Source organism: Oryx dammah, unplaced genomic scaffold (assembly GCF_014754425.2).
Source record: "Oryx dammah isolate SB20612 unplaced genomic scaffold, SCBI_Odam_1.1 HiC_scaffold_29, whole genome shotgun sequence".
NCBI lineage: Eukaryota > Metazoa > Chordata > Mammalia > Artiodactyla > Bovidae > Oryx > Oryx dammah.
This window is the reverse complement of record NW_024070213.1, coordinates 54,744,262-54,765,791: the sequence shown is the minus strand read 5'-3', so window position 1 is coordinate 54,765,791 and position 21,530 is coordinate 54,744,262. Positions and strand designations below refer to the sequence as shown.

The 21,530-nt window shown below is 38.5% G+C and overlaps 1 protein-coding gene across 7 annotated transcripts in view; it reads right to left on the bottom strand.

Moving 5' to 3' along the window:
• Positions 1–21,530, bottom strand: part of ANKS1B (ankyrin repeat and sterile alpha motif domain containing 1B) — a 1,164,007-nt gene that overhangs the window by 736,886 nt on the left and 405,591 nt on the right. For all 7 annotated transcript variants that reach the window (XM_040234922.1, XM_040234916.1, XM_040234918.1 and 4 more), the window contains exon 10: positions 6,984–7,149. In XM_040234922.1, the coding sequence (XP_040090856.1) occupies positions 6,984–7,149 (166 nt within the window). The remainder of the gene's footprint in view (positions 1–6,983; positions 7,150–21,530) is intronic.

Sequence of the window (21,530 nt, the reverse complement as noted above, 5' to 3'; positions counted from 1 at the left end):
TTCTATGTTCTAACCAGGCTAAATTAGGCATAGTGTGAATGCAGTGTGTTCTTCCACACATCTGGATCTTGGCCCACACTATTCCCTGACCTAGACAGCCATATATTTCCCATTTATTCATCTAACTCTTCCTTCTTTGAGGTTCAAATAAGGCACCAGATCCTCCAGGAAGCCTTCACTCACTCACTCCTGTTCTACTCTCCTGGAGCACCTCATGCTCACTTCTATCATTGAACTTATTACTCTTAATTTTGATACCCTCTAAGTTCCTACCTATCAGGACTTGTACCTTTCACTCTACTTCTGCAACATGCAGCACAAGACCTAGAACACCAGACGCACTCAATGAATGTTTATTGAGTAAGGAACTGTAGGGTACAGTTTAATATGAAGGCTTCTAAAAGACTCATGCGCATCAACAAGTGTTACCTTCAGTTAATAAAGGACTTAGTAACAAAGGGAAAACATCAGTAACACCAAGAGAGTCCAGTAACTTCTCCCAAGTTCATGAACGAAGTTCATCCTGAGAAGAAAAAGAGAATCTAGGTGCAGCAGAATGAGAGACTTGGAAGCAATTAGATCCAGGCAAAACCTAAGGTACATCTTAATGGAATCAACGGATGAAAAAGACTTGGACTGTTTCCTCATCCAGCCAGATTACAGTTATGTTGGCACTCTCTTCCTCCTGCTATGGTGTTTATGCAGGGGCATTTTGTGGTGTTCACTTGTTAAGGTTCCACCTAGAACTGGAACAGAAATTGCTCTGGCTCTAGTATTCATCCATTATATATTTTTAAAAAAATCTTCCATTTTAAACTCTGGATTCTCTAACCCTTAGAATTCACAATTACAACCCAAAGAGCAAAGACCTTCAATCATTATAAATTAATGGGTCAGCTGAGCAAACTGGGGTGTTGGAGAAGACTCTTGAGAATCCCTTGGACTGCAAGGAGATCCAACCAGTCCATTCTGAAGGAGATCAGCCCTGGGATTTCTTTGGAAGGAATGATGCTAAAGCTGAAACTCCAGTACTTTGGCCACCTCATGCGAAGAGTTGACTCACTGGAAAAGATTCTGATGCTGGGAGGGATTGGAGGCAGGAGGAGAAGGGGACGACAGAGGATGAGATAGCTGGATGGCATCACTGACTCAATGGACGTGAGTCTGAGTGAACTCCGGGAGTTGGTGATGGACAGGGAGGCCCGGTGTGCTGCGATTCATGGGGTCACAAAGAGTCGGACACGACTGAGCGACTGAACTTACTGACTGACTGAGCAAACTGGTTTCTTTCATACTGATGATTGAATGCAATTGGGGAAAATTATATACCTAAGCAAATGAACTCTTATCCCACTTAAGAAACAACAAACAACTCAGGCATTGTTGAAGTTTATATTTTTCAAAAGTATCTGTAAGAATATCTTCTTATGATGTGACTTCAGTAACACTTTTCCATAAAGGGGAGGGTTATAAGAAGTAACACAGCTTCTTACACAGTATACCGTGTATACCATAGTAAAATGCTGTAGTGCTGCATAGAAACTTCAAGCCAACAATGACCCTCTAAGGATTTAAAGAAAGCCTCATACATCCTCCCTGTTCAATAATAGGGTTTCTAAGAACCTCAAGGACATTGTTTCATAAAACTCTCTTAAGGAGCACAAGGCATAGAAAATATTATCTGGACTATAAGATTTTGCTTAATGGAATGGAGTACAAATTGAAATATACAAAGTCCATAAAGTTTTAAAGGAAAGTATTTCAATTTGAACTAGAAGGAAAAAGATAATATAAAACAAAATTTGGCCCCTAATTTTTTATAGACAGTAAGCAAGTGAGAAAGATACCCAAATTTAAAAATGGGTTACTTTTTATGGAAAAGGAAGAATGACTCAGAAGGCAAAACCAAGAGACACAGAAAACAATTACTACTTCATTGTACTGGCTTAATCAAGGAACTGAGCTTGATTACATTCAGAATTGCCACAAACTAGAGGTGTCTGTGTGACTTATTTTCCCTGTGTTTGAATGGGAGTGTCAATTGTGGTTTTCCTATACCTTTCCCACTCTTAAATGTTGGTGTGTAGGACAGGAGATTGGTAATTTATCTCTTTAGTTCATAGGTCATCACTGCCAAGAGCAAAGGTCATTAAGGACCTATACTGTAAGAACTGCACCAGGAAGACTCATACATACCTAAACCTAGACTAGGAGTTTATGCACTAAAGGGCTGATATTCGGGCATCCAGGAAAAGGATACAAATCATAGTGACTAGAGGGAAGACTGTGGCAGATTTTATTTTCTAAAAAGGACAGCAAAAGTATCTTCCATCCTATATTCTCTTATTACAGAGTGACTTTGACACTCCTTCCATCAAGAAGTAGGATTCATATTCTCTCCCCTTGAATCTGGTAGTCTTGGGACTATCAGTTCAATTCAGTCACTCAGTCAGGTATGACTCTGCCACCCCATGAACTGCAACACGCCAGGCTTCCAGGTCCATCCCAACTCCTGGAGCTTACTCAAACTCATGTCCATCAAGTCAGTGATGCCATTCAACCATTTGTTGACCCATTCTCCTCCCACCTTCAATCTTTCCCAGCATCAGGGGTCTTTTCAAGTGAGTCAGTTCGTCACATCAGGTCGCCAAAGTATTGGAGTTTCAGCTTCAGCATCAGTCCTTGAAATGAGTATTCAGGACTGATTTCCTTAGGTTTGACTGGTTTGATCTCCTTGCAGTCAAAGGGACTCTCAAGAGTCTTCTCCATCACCACAGTTCAAAAGCATCAATTTGTCAGTGCTCAGCTTTCTTCATAGTCCAGCTCTCACATCCATACATGACTACTAGAAAAACCATAGCTTTGACTAGATGGACCTTTGTTGGCAAAGTAATGTCTCTGCTTTTTAATACACTTTCTAGGTTGGTAATAGCTTTTCTTCCAAGGAGCAAGCATCTTTTAATTTCATGGCTGCAGTCACCATCTGAAGTGATTTTGGAACCCAAAAAGATAAAGTCTCTCACTGTTTTCATTGTTTCCTCATCTATTTTCCATGAAGTGACAGGACTTGGGACTACAGTATAAGTGATAATGGGAACTTCTAAGGCTAAGTAATAAAAATGATACAAGTTTCACGTGGTTCTTTTGGAATGCCCACTCTCAGAATCCAGTCAGTTTGTCAAAGGAAAACCCAAGCAGTCCATGAAGAATAAACAAGACCAACAGCCCATAGCATCAACCCAGTTCTCAGCAAATGCCAACTTGCCAGCCACGTAAGTGACCCATTTTGAAAGTGAGTCCTCTTTCCCTCAGTTGTGCAGCCCCAGCTCATATCATCTGGCACAGACAAGCTGTCCTGTCAAATGAACTCTGCAAAACTTGCAGATTTTGAGCAAAATAAATGACTGATATTCCACTAGCTCAGTAGGCTTTGGGTGGCTTATTAAATAGCAATAGATAACTGACACGGACACCATTTCCTTTATGAAATCTTCCTCAAGCACCCAGGTGGTGTTGTGTTCCTCTTTTCAGCTCTCAAAGCACTTTTAGTGTAGTATTTTCTTAGCACTTATCATACTCTGTTGAAATTAACTACTCACTTGTCTGCTTCCTTGTAAATATAGGGCAAGCCTGTGCCTTTTTGGAAAATTAGCTCTTTGAATATACTGCTTTTGCCCCATTCTCTTTTCTCCCCTTTGGTCAGACAAGTCAGAATTTCTTGGTGTATCTTCTAAGTGTCTTAGCTTCTCTTTCACATATATATTTTCTTATCATTTTGTACCTCTGTTTAAAATTCTGAAAAATCCATCTGACTTAATTTCCAGCTCACTAAATCTCTCCTCAACTGAGTTTAATCTGCTGCTCCACTCGTCCACTGAGGTTTAAATTTGGGGTTGTTTTTCTTTGTGTGTGTGTGAGTTTTTAATTTATAAAAGTTTTACTTTTTCCTCCCAAATATGCTAGGTCATTTTTTTATGGTTTCTATTCCTCAAAACACTTTCAACTTTATGTTTTATCTATAATAACATGGTCATTTTATAGTTTGTATCTAATAATTACAATATCTGAAGTCTTTCCTTTCTTTCTTATTTCTGTTGATTTCTGATTGGGGGTCTTTTTCTTCTAAGCTTAATGATTGCAAACTGATCATTTTAATTGGAAAAGTATTTATAGGAATTACTTAGGGCCTACAGAGATAATTCAGCAGTCCAGTAGTCATGCATGGATGTGAGAGTTGGACCATAAGGAAAGCTGAGCACCGAAGAATTGATGCTTTTGAACTGTGGTGTTGGAGAAGACTCTTGAGAGTCCCTTGGACTGCAAGGAGATCAAACTAGTCAAACCTAAAGGAAATCAGTCCTGAATACTCACTGGAAGGACTGATGCTGAAGCTGAAACTCCAATACTTTGGCCACCTGATGTGAAGAACTGACTCATTTGAAAAAACCTCTGATGCTGGGAAAGATTGAAGGTGGGAGGAGAAGGGGACAGCAGAGGATGAGATGGTTGGATGGCATCACCAACTCAATGGGCATGAGTTTAAGTAAACTCTGGGAATTGGTGATGGACAGGGAAGCCTGGCATGCTGCCGTCCATGGGGTCACAAAGAGTCAGACACAACTGAGAGAGATAATTTACATAAATGAACTGAGAGAGATAATTTACATTCCTCTCTAGATGGTTTACTTTTGCTTCTGCTTGATGACTGAGGGTATTACTTTAAATTAAATTCATGGACTGATATTTTGCAGGCTATATGGATGATATGTTTTGGGTGAAAATCTGTGTAAGGACCCACTCATGATTATAACACCTCAGGAATTTTTCTCCTTGTTCTGCTCATAACAAATCATCTTAGCAGATCTTGCAGTCTCCTTAGAATGAGTGTTATGAGACAGAATTACTTCTGATTACTGTGAGGGCGTAGCCCTTGTACCTCTAGGTCTATGGAAGAAGGATTTCCTATTAGAGTTCACATGCTGAGTATACACAGAGATTTGCTTTCTGTACACAAACCTATAGAGGACTTTATTGTTACCATATGTGGATTTCCAGGCATAATTCCACATTTCTTGAGGATTTCACTACTTGGTTCACACTTTCTATTCCATTTTAGGTCTTAATATAATGCAGCAGTGTAATTAACATAGCATTTAAGAGTATAAGGGGAAAACCCAAGTTCAAGTCCCAGAATCATCCATTGTTAACATGTAACCTTGGGAGGTTACCTAATATTTCCCTGCCTCACGTTCCTCTTCTATAAAATGGGAATCACAGTATTATTATCTTGTAGCATTGTAAGAATTACAGGAAATAATGTATATAAGGCACTTATAATAGTATCTAGTACCAGTAAATGCTCAATAAACCTTAACTATTTTCATGATTATGCTCTGATCTCATACAAAAATCTTCCTTCCACATGCTTATGATTCATACAACACCCTGGGCTTCCCAGGTGGCTCAGTGGTAAAGAATCTGCCTGCCAATTCAGCAAATGCAAGAGATGTAAGTTCAATCACTGGGTCAGGAAGATCCCCTGGAGAAGGAAATGGCAACCCACTCCAGTACTTTTGCCTGGGAATCTCCATGGACAGAGGAGCCTGGTGGATTACAGTTCACAAGGTCACAAAGAGTTAGACATGACTGAGCATGCATGCATGCATGCATGGCCTCGGTACTTCTCCAAAACCTACTTGTTCACTTCTATAAAATTCCATAGCCAGTCACTTAAAATAGTATTTCTGAATTTTACTTTAACCCTTCTCAACATTGAACTCTTCTTTTCAGTCAATAACCCTTACATTACTCAGAAATTAAACCCATCTGGACATACATATTTCAGGCTTTCTCTGTATTCATAATGCTTTATTTTTCCTTCTCTCTAAGAGAAGCAGTGGTTGTGCTTTCTTAGACTATCTCAGTCTTAATTTATACCCATCAGTTTTCTCTTTTTACTCTTTGTCTTTAATCTCTTGTTCTCCATCAGCAAACTCCTCCAACTTCTAAACTTGACCAAGTCTTACTTATCCTAAAATAAACTAGCCATTTCTTCCTCATACCACTGTCTTCTCGCGTGAACATTTTAGCTTTTTTTCTAATTCTCTTCAAAGGGTAATCTGTATTCTCCACTCCCTTTTCCTTCTGCATTTCTGAGTATCTCACTGTTAGCTTTAAAAAATCTAGTTTTATCACATCATTTCTTAAACTTACTTTTCAAAGACAGGCAGAAATTGGATTGTCAAACAAACAAATAAACAAAGCCTCTCCTCAGAAATTCTACAATTTCTTTGCAACCTTGAATATGCTGACCACCCACTTGAAGCTCTCCTCTCCCATTAGCTTTCATGTAACTACTTTGCATTCTTCACTCACAGGCAGTGGCAAAGGAATAGAAAGCAAGCATGATGACAAACAAAAACTCATGTTCAAGCAAACGCCCCTCAAAGTATTGATATTAAATACGACACTTAGCTTCAATTTCCTCATCAGTAAAATGGGCATATTTGTTCATCTTGTTCACCAGTTTATAATGCTAATAAATAAAGTAATGGATCTGAAAATACCGTAAAAGAAATAAAATACATAAAGTAGCTGAGTATGCTTTGATAACCTGGAAGCAGACAAGATGCAAGAAACTATACTTAAAGATTCTTGCTACCACATTTGCTATGAGACTCTGAAGGACCCAAAGCTTTGCATCTGACCTAGAATGTTTTTCACTATTGAAAGGTTTCAGAGTGTCTTCACCATGGCAGTACCACCTCCATGAGAGCTCTTGCCAAGAAATTAAGAGCATTCACATCAAAAATGTTCCAACTTACCTGGACTCACTTCAAGATGCAAAAAAAAAAAAAATCCTTATGACTATATTGGGGCCCTTTCATTTTTAGAAATATTGTAGGACATCAAAATACTAATGATACATTTTCAAATATACAAACATGTAAACTGAATTGGTCCATGTTAGTAAGAAATATTACCAGTTCTTGGAGAAGGGGCCCTTGCAATTTCTAAGGAGCAAGGCTTCTTTGTAACTGCTGTGTCCATGAGATCACATAGAAAATTCTCATTTTCTGAAGGAAATGTATCCAGAGAGGCAGATGGTACAATTTCCATAGTGTAATTCCTCTTCTTTGGATAGGACTCCTGAAAGGAAGGAGAAAAAATAAAAATAGCTTTGTGATAAAGACACAGCCTGTTTAATTTATAAAAACTAGAAAAGATAATAAGTTTCGTCAGTTCTTCTAAAAGTGATTGAGAGGTGATGATTCATCTGTTTGAATAAGTTATACAATTGTGTAACCCCAATATTACCAGTGATCTTTTTAGAAAGGTCCTTGTAATTTGGTTCCCCTGAAGTTATCACTAAAGTTCTTGATTTCAAGTCATGATCTCTTTTTTTATAAAATAGTGGGTTTTCTACTTGTGGCATAAACAGTTGTTTAATCAAAAGTCATTCCCAAGATTCTTGTCCTTTGCCTGCTTCCTAGAGATAGCCATATGACTCAGTTTTTGACCAGTTAAATACAAAGGGAAATTTGCTGGGAGGCTTCTTGAAAAATATTCTTTATGCAAAAAGGCTTTTGCAGAGCAGGATTTTTTAAAAGCCTGGGACCTTGATAATATTATTGAGTTGCTCAGATAGTTTCAGGACCAGTTTCCTCAGGCTTCTTAAGCAATTATTAAAGTTTCTTATTGTTTGAGTCATTGCTAATTGGCCTTCAGTCATTTAGAAGTGAATGTGTTCCCACCCAACACACTTCCTTTGTGAATACTGTTAATATACTAAGGTTACTCTTTTCGGGTTAGGATAAAATTAAGGTCTTATTCTATATTGCTGATTCTTCAATATATTCTAAAAATTGGAATTCATTTCATTTTACAATGTCTTTATATCTTTATAAGGCATTATGTGTTTGTGAGAGAGAGAGAGTATGTGTGTGTGTGTGTGTTTGTCACTCAGTTGTTCTCCACCTTTGAGATCCCATGGACTGTAGCCCACCAGGCTCCTCTGTCCATGGAATTCTCCAGGCAAGAATACTGGAACGGGTAGCTATTCCCTTCTCCAAGGGATCTTCATGACTTGGGATCAAACCTGGGTCTACTGCATTGCTAGCAGATTTTTTATCATTTGACCCACCAGGGAAACCCATACAAGGCATTAATGGTCAGCAAATATTTATTGAGCATCTATCATATACATTTAGAATTATGCTAATTTCTGGAAATGTTTTAAAAATGAATAAGACGTAATCCTTGCAATCAGAAAGCTTGTAGTTTATCAGAAAAGAAAAACAGATTATCTGCATGATAAATTTGACAATTAATTGGATTTACTTTTGATATATATTACCTTTATAAACCATACTTCATTATCAAAAGAAAAAAACAAATGAAAAAATAAACTCATTTTCAAAAAAGCTTCCAATATATATCCAAGGATTGGTCAAGATTTAGTACAAGCTCCTATTTTTTTTCTTTAATGACACTTACAGTATAGTAGAATAAGTATTCAAGGTCAGAGTAATTGCTTTCAGACCATACCAGACCCTCACACATCAAAGAGTCAATTATGTTCACTCTACTCTATTGAAAGCAGGAAATTGGGAGTAATTTATTTTTAACAACAAAGGGTGACAAAGTTGAAAGCATCCAGAGGAAAGCAATCAGGATGGTATATGATTTAAAAACCATGACACAGAAGAAATGATGAAAGGAACTGCAGTGTTCTATCCTAGAGAAGTCGTACAGCCGCATAATAGTTATCTCAATATATTTGAAAGACTATCCCTCACGAGGTTCCCACAGAGTGGGAAAGGGTATAAGAGGCTGTGGTAGATTTATTCTAAAGTTCTTTGAGGCAGAATAAAGAAAAATGTTTATCAGTCAAGGAGGGCAAATTGGGTCAACACAAAAAACAATTTTCTGTGAATTAACAATATTGCTTATCTTCTAAAATGGATGTGCACTGATAAAATAATTAGCTAAAAGATAGCATTAGAAAGCAACACAATGAACTCCCCATAAGTGGAAATGCTTACCGTTACTGATAAAATTATGTATAAAAGACACTGTACAATGAATACACCAGGTGACTCTAGACTCCATGAGAGGTAGAATTTTTCTCATTCACATTCTATCCCCAGAATCTAATATAACTCCTGCCACATAATGAATGGGTCCTCAGTAAATACTTACTGATCAACTGAACAGTCTCCAACATCATTTTAAACAAGTCTAAGTACCAGTTAGGAAAAGGATAGTGCTTTTTTTTTTTTTTTACTTTACAATACTGTATTGGTTTTGCCATACATCAACATGAACCCCCACGGGTGTACATGAGTTCCCAATCATGAACCCCCCTCCCACCTCCCTCCCCATACCATCCCTTTGGGTCATCCCAGTGCACCAGCCCCAAGCATCCTGTATCCTGCATCGAACCTGGACTGGCGATTTGTTTCTTACTTACTTTACTTCTCTGTCTTCCTTATTATTGTTTACTGCTTTGAATATCAAAAGTGAAAAAAGTGAGATTCAATGAGATTGTAATGAGTCTATGAAGAAAGAGTCTCTAGCTTAAAACTTGTTGTTTAGTTACCAAATTATATTCGGCTCTTTTGCGACCCCAAGGGGACTGTAGCCCACCAGGCTTCTCTGTCCATGGGATTTTCCAGGCAAGAATACTGGAATGGGTTGCCATTTCCTTCTCCAAGGGATCTTCCTGACCAAGGATTGAACCAGCATCTCCTGCATTAACAGGTGGATTTTTGCCATTGAAACACCAGGAAAGCCCCAGCTTAAACCTTAGTTCATCTCAAAATTAAATTAATCCAAACAATTATTTTTCATGGATTTGGTTAGGCTGGACTTTTACCATATTTGTAAAGAATTATGAGGATTTTAAAAGTCTTGAAAACAACTTTGAAATTTAACCACACAGGATGAGTTAGTCAATTAAATACATTTATTACAGAAATATTTAAAAATATTTGGAAATGGAATGGAAATAGAAATGGAAATGGAAAAAAATATCACATGAAATCTAGCATGCTCAAATAACTAATAGTAACATTTTGGTGTATATTCTCTCAGATGGCTTCCATGTGTGTGGACATGTAGATGAGTGTAAAGGAAAGACAACCTATTTTAAACAATAATGAAGCATACCTTCTTCTTAAGGGAATGCCATTATTTCTCATTGGCATAGAAGTCTGTAGTACACACATGGCCTCCTTATGGAGAGTGAGAGCCCCAAGGGAAGGAGATAGTTTTAGCAAAGCTGCACTTTTGTAACCAAATATTTCATATTGCCAGAAAGAAGCAGGGTATTCAACAGAATACCTCTCAAGTATCTCTTGAAAGAGGATATATGATATTATAAAATGATAAAATAAATTCACATGTGTCCATGTTTAAGAGACAGAACATGACCACTGAGACCTGCCCCTCCCATCCTATGTTCCCCTTTCTGTTCCCACCCCTTCCCTTGGCAACTGGGGTTAAATCTTGTTCTGAACTTTGTGTTTATAATTCCCTGCATTGTTGTGAAAACGTACTGTATGCTTTTGAACTTCATACACACAATATAAAGTGCTCTTGCTCTTCTGTGACTTTTTTCAATCAATTCTCTGTTTCTGAATTTCATTTATTTTCAATGTGATGCAAGAACCCACCATATAGGTATACCACACATTCATTTACAAATTCTCCTGACAACAGACTTTTAAACATTTCCCAGATGTTTTGTTATTAAGAAAAGAAAGGAGGGCATTGCATTTTCCCACCCCAAGTAGGATAAGGGTCCAAGAGATTTTCTGTAAAATTTATATAAAGATATTATATATATATACACACACACACACAAAGCTATGTAATGTTTTCTGATTTGATATTTTCCTTTAATAATGTATTCTGAACAAGTTTCAAGGACAAATATATGACTACATGATGAATTTAAGTCCCAGAATACACATGATCATAACTCAGTCAATCTTACCATACTGAAATTTTAATGTTTTTCTTTTAAGGGAGCATTATTGTGCATGTATCCCTGTTTATATGCTCAACCACATCTTTTGAAGTAGAATTCCTGTGACAATAGGTATATACCATATGTTTATATAATTGAATCTGTTTCTGGATTTTCTAATTATTCCATATATCACTCTATTCTAGCACCACAATCCTACTGTCTGGCTCTTTGCAATCCTATGGACTGTAGCCCACCATGCTCCTCTGTCCCTGGAATTCTCCTGGCAAGAATACTGGAGTGCATAGCCATTCCCTTCTCCAGGGGATCTTCCTGACCCAGGGATCGAACCCAGGTCTCCCGCATTGTGGGCAGATTCTTTACCATCTGAGACACCAAGGAAGCCCTTGATTAAACTATCTGGAAGGATATGTCTCTCTGCATATTCATCCTTATTAAAGCATTCATGATTATCCTCATGTCCATTTTTCAAAAAAATCTTTAAACATGTTTGTCAATTTCTCCTCAAATCATTGCCTCTCCTTTGCTTCCTATCAATAAACAGTACTTCCATACACTAGTCACTTAAAACAACTTGGGGACAGTTCTTCATTCTCACTCTTCTTCAGCATCATGCCCAGTCATTCCCTAAGTCCCATATTCAACACTGAATTCTGTACCTCAGACACATTCATTTCTCTCTACCCCTGCTACCACCCTGGTCTGGGTCACCATTATTTATTACTTGAACTGCTAGAACACTTCCAAACTGGTCTCCTTGCCTCTAACCCTGCTCCTCCCCCCAATTAATTCACTTTCAAACACTACCATGTTACTGATAGAAAGTCAGGTCAAAATAAATTCATTTCATTTCATCATAACTTTATCTGATGAAAGAATCATAAAATGTTCTAATCATAGTACATACTGATTCTTTTTAAATATTTAATATGGTCTTTCATAATATCTTAGAATTTCTATGCTGAATGATTACACTCAATGCATTAATTATCCGGAGAGTAAACTCATTAAAATAACAAGATCTGGAAGAATGAACTAAAGGAGAAATATAATCCCATTAATGTAAGATGATGGTGCTAATAACTAAAGACCTGCTTGTCTAGCACCTAAAAATGTGCCATCTGCATAGTAGGACTCTATGAATGCATGCTAAAAAAGACATACATAAAATAGCTGTCGTTTCATTAGTATTTCAAGGCCTGATTCCTTGACTAGATTAAAGAACTATAAAGGCAAGTGCTGAGTTCCAGGTCGCTTCAGTTGTGTCCAACTCTTTGCAACCCCATGGACTGTAGCCTGCCAGGTTCCCCTGTCCATAGGAATCTCCAGGCAAGAATACTGAAGTGGGTTGCCATGCCCTTCTCCAGGGGATCTTCCCAACCCAGGGATCAGATCCAGGTCTCCCACATTGCAGGAGGATTCTTTACCATCTGAGCCACCAGGGAAGCCAGTAAAGACCACAGCAAAACATTTTTTTTCATGTAGTATGCACTTACTAAACAATATGTTGAATTAATGAAATCTGAAACTGTTGTTGTTTAGTCGCTAAGTCGAGTCGACTCTTCTGTGACCTATGGACTGTATATAGTCCACCAGGCTCCTCTGTCCATGGGATTTCCCAGGCAAGAATACTGGAGTGAGTTGCCATATCCTCCAGGGGAATCCTTCCAGCCCAGGGATCAAACCAACATCTCTTGCATTGGCAGGTGGATTCTTTACCACTGGGCCACCAGGGAGACCTTCTGTGGCTTTAGGACTGTACTGTCCTAGATGGCAGCCACCTGCAACTGTTTAGATTTAAATTAATTAAATACAATTTGAATTTAGCTCCTTACTTTCATTTCAGGGGTTCAGTGGCTACATGGTGGCTCCCACGTTGGACCATGCAGACTCGGCACTTTGATGGCTGCAGAAGCATCTATTGGACTGCACGTGTCTGACTCCAGAGAGGAGTCTGCACCCAGAAAGATGTCTACTGACCTTGACAACAGGAGAGTCACAGGGAGTTTTCAAAATCCCGGTGCCCACAACAAAGGAAACGATAAGCAAGGTGAAAAGACAGACTTCCAAATGGGAGAAAATAATAGCAAATGAAGCAACTGACAAACAACTAATCTCAAAAATATACAAGCAACTTATGCAGCTCAATTCCAGAAAAATAAACGACCCAATCAAAAAATGGGCCAAAGAACTAAATAGACATTACTCCAAAGAAGACATACGGATGGCTAACAAACACATGAAAAGATGCTCAACATCACTCATTATTAGAGAAATGCAAATCAAATGAGGTACCACTTCACACCAATCAGAATGTCTGTGATCCAAAAATCTGCAAGCAATAAATGCTGGAGAGGGTGTGGAGAAAAGGGAACTCTCCTACACTGTTGGTGGGAATGCAAACTAGTACAGCCACTATGGAAAACAGTGTGGAGATTCCTTAAAAAATTGCAAATAGAGCTGCCTTATGACCCAGCAATCCCACTGCTGGGCATACACACTGAGGAAACGAGAATTGAAAGAGACACATGTACCCCAATGTTCATCGCAGCACTGTTTATAATAGCCAGGACATGGAAACAACCTAGATGTCCATCAGCAGATGAATGGATAAGAAAGCCATGGTACATATACACAATGGAGTATTACTCAGCCGTTAAAAAGAATACATTTGAATCAGTTCTGATGAGATGGATAAAACTGGAGCCGATTATACAGAGTGAAGTAAGCCAGAAAGAAAAACACCAATACAGTATACTAACACATATATATGGAATTTAGAAAGATGGCAATGATGACCCTGTATGCAGGACAGCAAAAAAGACACAGATGTGTATAGCGGACTTTTGGACTCAGAGGGAGAGGGAGAGGGTGGGATGATTTGGGAGAATGGCATTGAAACATGTATAATATCACGTAAGAATCGAATCGCCAGTCTATGTCCGATGCAGGATATGGCATGCTTGGGGCTGGTACACAGGGATGACCCAGAGAGATGTTGTGGGGAGGGGGGTGGGAGGGGGGTTCATGTTTGGGAACGCATGTACACCCGTGGTGGATTCATGTCAATGTATGGCAAAACCAATACAGAATTGTAAAGTAAAATAAAAAATTAATTAATTAATTTAAAAAATTAAAAAATAAATAAAAAGATTTTCTTCTCAAAACAAAAAAAAAAATCCCAGTGCCCAGGCTGCACCCTCAGCCATTTCATCACAACCTCTGGGGATGCAGCATAGCCCTCTCACAGGTGGCAGGGTCATTTGGAGAGTTGTTAAAGCAGACATGGCCAGGCCCTACTCTTAAGGAACATTAGATTCAGTAGTCAAGGGCGGGATGCGAGAATGTGCATTTCCAACTTGCTGCAAGGGAGCTCTCTTCACTTATTAAACATTTGTTGAATTAATCAAATCTGAAATAATATCATTCAAAAACTATCACAAATTCAAACCACTGTAAGAAGAATAGCAAATTACTCTTTATGAAGTTTTTACAGTCTGTAAAGTAAATAACGTTTCATTAGTCAGATGATTATCATTTAGCTCTCATAATAGCCCACCCTCAAGAGTCTTCTTCAACATCACAGTTCAAAACCATCAATTTTTTGGTGCTCAGCTTTCTTTATAGTCCAACTCTCACATCCATACATGACTACTGAAAAAACCATAGCTGTGACTAGATGGACCTTTGTCGGCAAAATAATGTCTCTGCTTTTTAATATGCTATCTAGGTTGGTCATAGCTTTTCTTCCAAGGAGTAAGCGTCTTTTAATTTCATGGCAGCAGTCACTATCTGCAGTGATTTTGGTGCCCTAAAAAAATAAAGTCAGCCACTGTTTCCCCATCTATTTGCCATGAAGTGATGGGACCAGATGCCATGATCTTCGTTTTCTGAATGTTGAGCTTTAAGCCAACTTTTTCACTCTCCTCTTTCACTTTCATCAAGAGGCTCTTTAACTCTTCTTCGCTTTCTGCCATAAGGTTGGTGTTATCTGCAAATCTGAGGTTATTGATATTTCTCCCAGCAATCTTGATTCCAGCTTGTGCTTCTTCCAGCCCAGCATTTTTAATGATGTACTCTGCATATAAGTCAAATAAGCAGGGTGACAATATACAGCCTTGACATACTCCTTTTCCTATTTGGAACCAGTCTGTTGTTCCATGTCCAGTTCTAACTGTTGCTTCCTGACCTACATACAGATTTCTCAAGAGGCAGGTCGGGTGGTCTGGTATTCCCATCTCTTTTAAAATTTTCCACAGTTTGTTGTGATCCACCCAGTCAAAGGCTTTGGCATAGTCAATAAAGCAGATGTTTTTCTGGAATTCTCTTGCTTTTTCGATGATCCAGCAGATACTGGCAATTTGATCTCTGGTTCCTCTGCCTTTTCTAAAACCAGCTTGAACATCTGGAAGTTCATGGTTCACATATTATTGAAACCTTGGTTGGAGAATTTTGAGGATTACTTTACTAGCATGTGAGATGAGTGCAACTGTGCGGTAGTTTGAGCATTCTTTGGCATTGCCTTTCTTTGGGATTGCATTGATTTGATGGGCTGAAGAATTGGTGCTTCTAAAATGTGGACTCTTGAGAGTCCCTTGGACTGCAAGGAGATCCAACCAGTTCATCCTAAAGGAAATCAGTCCTAAATATTCATTGAAAGGACTGATGCTGAAGCTGAAACTCCAGTACTTTGGCCACCTGATGTGAAGAACTGACTCATTTGAAAAGACCCTGATGCTGGGAAAGACTGAAGGCAGGAGGAGGAGGGGATGACAGAGGATGAGATTGTTGGATGGCATCACCGACTCAAGGACATCAGTTTGAGTGAACTCTGGGAGTTGGTGATGGTGCTGCAGTCCATGGGGTCACAAAGACTTGGACACGACTGAGCAACTAAACTGAACTGAACAGCCCTTCCAGTGTTACTATGATCCTCATTCAGAAACTAAGGCTTGGAATTATTAGCTGTCCGATATTAACTAACATCTGGTTAATGGAAGTTTTAGGGCTATAACCTAGGTCTTATATCAGTAACTATAGTGTTCATACTATTGCATCACAGATAAAAGGACTATGACAAGATCATTATTGCCAGAACTAAAGGAAAGAGGAAACTGCTCATTGTTATGTCGTACCTAACCCTGCCACCTCTTAGCCTTTGCAAGCTCTCTTCCTTACTGTGGGAAAATTGGATTTTGCTATACAGGTTTATTGCCAAAGCACTCTTTATGGTAAATCCTGGAAATGAACCAAAGAGATTTAAAGAATTGAGGTCCAACAGTTGGTGACTTACTTTTCAAGTTTCCATTGTACCCAGCCTAGCAGAATTTGGCTCCAATTTAGTTAGCAGCTTTTGCTTTTTTCTTGATATTTTGCCTCTATCTTTATTCAAATGCCTGGTTCCTGAATCCCAGACTTATTTCTGAGCTTGAATTTTTATAATGGTAGCATGCCTAAGACTGTGTTCTCTGCCTTGGTCTTTGCTAGCCCTTTTCTGAAGTCTGAGGTACTAATGGTTTGTCCCAAAATTCTAAACATGTCTCTAAGGCCCTATACGGCCTAACTTCACAGTTCCTGAATGACTAGCTTTAATGGTTAGACTTAGTCAGTTTTATTGTACCTATTACAGTTAGTTGTGTAATGTGTGGACCAAATAGTGCTTCTTTTAAAATATGTATACTGAGAGCACCGAATAAGTTAATATTATGCCTCCCCAAGAAAAATAAACAATAGTAATATACTTTCACTTGCTGTTTGCACTATGTTCCTATAAAAGTTGAAGATCATGAGGTGTGGGCTAGTCTAACAAGTCAAAGTTTATTAGTGATTAAACATGAAGTCCTATAGTTTAATAAAGAAATGAGTTTTAAAAATTCAGGATGTGGGTATATAGATTAGCAATACCATGAAAAAAGAAACAGGAGTTACAGCTGAAAGTGTGAGTCAGAGTGTAATGTATCAGTTAAAGACATAATGTGATACTGGCTGATTTAATACAAAAATGATATTTAAACTAGAGACTATGACAGTCCTCCCTTCCTCTGCGCTAATTAGAATTGGGAATAATCTGGTTTAGGAATTTTGTAAAAGACAGGCTAACTATATGATATTAACCATCCTTTGTAAAGGAGTGAAGGTGAAAGTGAAAGTCACTCAGTTGTGTCCGACTCTTTGCCACACCATGGATTACACAGTTGACGGAATTCTCCAGGCCAGAATACCTCCAGGCCAGAATACAGGAGTGGGTAGCCTTTCCCTTCTCCAGGCAATCTTCCCAACCCAGGGATCAAAGCCAGGTCTCCTGCATTGCAGGCAGATTCTTTATCAGCTGAGCCACAAGGGAAGCCCAAGAATACTGGAGTGGTAGCCTATCCCTTCTCCAGCATATCTTCCCAATCCAGGAACCCAACCGGGGTCTCCTGCATTGCAGGTGATTCTTTACCAACTGAGCTCTGAGGGAAGTTCTTGCAAAGGAGTACAAGATTTTATTCATCAAAATGGCTGAAGGATACTTGGCCTCTGACTTATGAAAAACCTTAGCAATGATCAGGGATCCAGGTATGGGCATAGTCATTTCTTAATAATATCAATGGTGTATTTTTTTAAATCAGAAATTAAGTGATCTAGAGGTTTTTCTAGACAATTTTGACAAGATACCTCTGTGAACTTACCTCCTAAATACAGCTCTTTCTTAACCACATATGGGAAAGTGAAGCAGCTTAACCAACAGTGCAGCAAACCACACCTGGTACACTCAGCTTGGTACGGGGGCCTACATTTGAGGAGATACAAAGACCACAGGGACTATTTTCTCTGCACATGGATAAGGAAAGTGCTGAGTATCAAACTCATGTAATATGGGGAATGATTAAAGGAGAAAAGGTAGTAAAAACACATTTCACAAGTACTTGAAAAACAGAGGAATCACTATAATTGTCAGAAAGGGTGCAGATAGAGATGGTAACAAGGATACAGGTTTCAGCTCAAGGTGAGCATTCACTTGGCAAGTAGCAAGTTGTCTGCCACTGACTTTAAATTTAGCCTGATTGATACAAGTCATCTCTTGAGAACAGAAGATGGTGGTTTGACTTAGACAAGTTTGAAGACTTTAGTAAATAAGACAATGGAAATAGAAGTACTATATTTGTACTATGATACAAGATACCTGCATGTATTCACTGCTTGCTGAATTATTTTTCTCATAATGGGAAAAATAATACTAATGCAAAGGAGTGTGGTCTTGTAGCTCTTTCAAAGTTAGAGATGACTCACAATTCTAAATGACTCAAAGTAGGTGAAAGCTATTGGATACAGTTTTACTGCTCTGATGTGTCCTGCAGTATCAAGAAAAGTATCCCCTACAGACTTACAGTGACTTTACAATGAGGAAGATAACAACATAAATACACAATAATAAGAAAATAAGAGACTTTGAGTGGGAGAAGAGGATGAGCAACAATAAGACAATAAAACTTTGAGTAGGAGAAGAGGATGAAGACATTGTAAGACAATAATGTCCTAACTTTCCCAAAACCTGTGAATATAATATGTCCCATGCAAAAGGAGCTTTGCAGATGTGATTAAGCTAAGAATCTTGAGATGGGGAGATCATCCTGGATTATCCAAGTGGCCCAGTATCACAATGCTCGTTATACGTGAAAGAGGGAAGGAGAGTTGGTATTGGATTGATGCAATATAAGAGACTTGAATGGTCATTGCTGGTTTTCAAGGTATAAACGCAGCCATGAGCCAAGGAATGAACACAGCTCATAGAAGATAGACTGGCAAGAAAACAGATTCTCCTCTAGAGTCTCCAGAAAGGAATGCAGCCCTATCAAAACCTGGGATTTAGCCCAGGGGGACATTCTTTAGACTTCCAGAAATGTAAATATTGATAGTAAGGCTCTAGGACTTCCCTGGTGGCTCAGATGGTAAAGTGTCTGCCTACAATGCAGGAGACCCGGGTTAATTCCCTGGGTCAGGAAGAGCTCCTGGAGAAGGCAATGGCAACCCACTCCAGTATTCTTGCCTGGAGAATCCCCTGGACAGAGGAGCCTGGTAGGCTACAGTCCATAGGGTCACAAAGAGTCAGACATGACTGAGTGACTTCACTTCACTTCAGTGGTAAAGATCATGCCTGTGAATTCAGGAGACATAAGAGATGCGGGTTCAATCCCTGGGTCAGGAAGATCCTTTGGAGGAGGGCATGGCAACCCACTCCAGTATTCTTGCCTGGAGAATCCTGTGGATTCTGGCTGGCTATAGTCCATAGAGTCACACAGCATCAGACATGATTTAAGCGACTTAAGACACATACAATAATAAAGTTATGGTTTTTTAAGCTGCTAAATTTGTGATTACTAGTTACTGCAACACCTAAAAACTAATACAGTAACACTAGCAGAAAGTAACATACATAGAGAAGCAATAGAAATTATTGAGGACTGAGAGAGGAACATCTCTCAGTTTTTTCCTTGGACTCCAATGAAAAAAACACATCTTTTTATGACTCAATATCTCAAAGATAGTGATCCTTTCACTCTCATTTAAATTTAATGTAAGTTTAAGTCTTAAATTTAATGCAGTAGTATGGAATGGGGAGATTCAACCAGTCCATTCTGAAGGAGATCAGCCCTGGGATTTCTTTGGAGGGAATGATGCTAAAGCTGAAACTCCAATACTTTGGACACCTCATGAGAAGAGTTGACTCATTGGAAGACTTTGATGTTGGGAGGGATTGGGGGCAGGAGGAGAAGGAGACGACAGAGAATGAGATGGCTGGATGGCATCACTGACTTGATGGACGTGAGCTGAGTGAACTCCAGGAGTTGGTGATGGACAGGGAGGTCTGGCATGTTGCGATTCATGGGGTTGCAAAGAGTCGGACATGACTGAGCGACTGAACTGAACTGAACTGATGGAATGGTTTCCTTCTCACACCTTTTGGATCTTGACAAGTGATCCTAAAGTGCATTTGGAAAAATAAATCTCTGACAATAGCTAGGTATTAATTTGAAAAGAGAAAAATAATGGAGGGGATGGAGGTCAACATTTATCAGATATTTAAGTGAATTGTAAATGGTTCTGGTACAATAATTGAAAGGCAATAAAACAGAGAAGAGAACTTAAAAGAACAATGATTCAATGCTTGTGAAAATTTATTGTATTATGGTATTTCAAATCAGTAGTAAAACAATGGATTATATAATAATTGCCAAAAAGATAACTGGCCAGTCATTTGAAATAATTAATAAAACTGTATTAATACTCCATTACTTAAATAAAATAAATTGCAGCTAAATATTTAAATAATAAGTAAATATACTTGCAAAATAATCTTAAAATAAGAATGCTCTTTGATCAGAAGCTATAATCAGACACATATTCAGAGGTGTAGAGAAAAAGGTTGATAAATTTGAGTACCTACAAACATGAAACTTTCATAAAGCCACTAAAATACAAAATCAAAATTAAGAAACATAACAGAATTGGGAAAATTCTTTGATATGTGTGACAAGGACCTAATATCTTTATTATATAAAGAGAATTACAGATTGGGATTAAAGAGATCATCAACCTAAGGAGAAAAGTCAGCAAAGGAAAGGTGCAATTCATAATAAATAGCTAGAAATTTCTTCTATAAAAAGATGTTTGATCTCATCTATAATTAAATATATGCTAGTTAAAGTAACACATGATCTACTTTTCCTGATCAAATTGCTATAGCTATAACACAGTGTTAGTGACGGCCTGGAAAAATGGGTATGCTATACAGTCTTATTTGAAGTGTGAATTGAATAAATCTCTTTCTGGCTAATTTATCAATTTTTCAGTTCAGTTCAGTCGCTCAGTCATGTCTTGACTCTTTGCGACCCATTAGACTGCAGCATGCCAGGCGCCCTGTCCATCACCAACTCCCAGAGTTTACTCAAACTCATGTCCATGGAGTCAGTGATGCCATCTAACTATCTCATCCTCTGTCGTCCCCTTCTCCTCCTGCCTTCAATCTTTCCCAGCATCAGGGTCTTTTCAAATGAGTCAGTTCTTCACATCAGGTGGTCTAAGTATTGGAGTTTCAGCTTCAACATCAATCCTTCCAAAGAATATTTAGGGCTGATTTCCTTTAGGATGGACTGGTTGGATCTCCTTGCAGTCCAAAGGACTCTCAAGAGTTTTCTCCAACACCACAGTTCAAAAGCATCAATTCTTTGGCACTCAGCTTTCTTTATAGTCCAACTCTCACATACATACATGACTACTAGAAAAATCATAGCCTTGACTAGATGGGCCTTTGTTAAAGTAATGCCTCTGCTTTTTAATATGCTGTCTAGTTTGGTCATAGCTTTCCTTCCAAGGAGTAAGCATCTTTTAATTTCATGGCTGCAGTCACCATCTGCAGTGATTTTGGAGGCCAAGAAAATAAAATCTCTCACTGTTTCCAGTGTTTCCCCATATATTTACCATGAAGTGATGGTACCAGATGCCATGATCTTAGGTTTTTGAATGTTGAGTTTTAAGTCAACTTTTCACTCTCTTC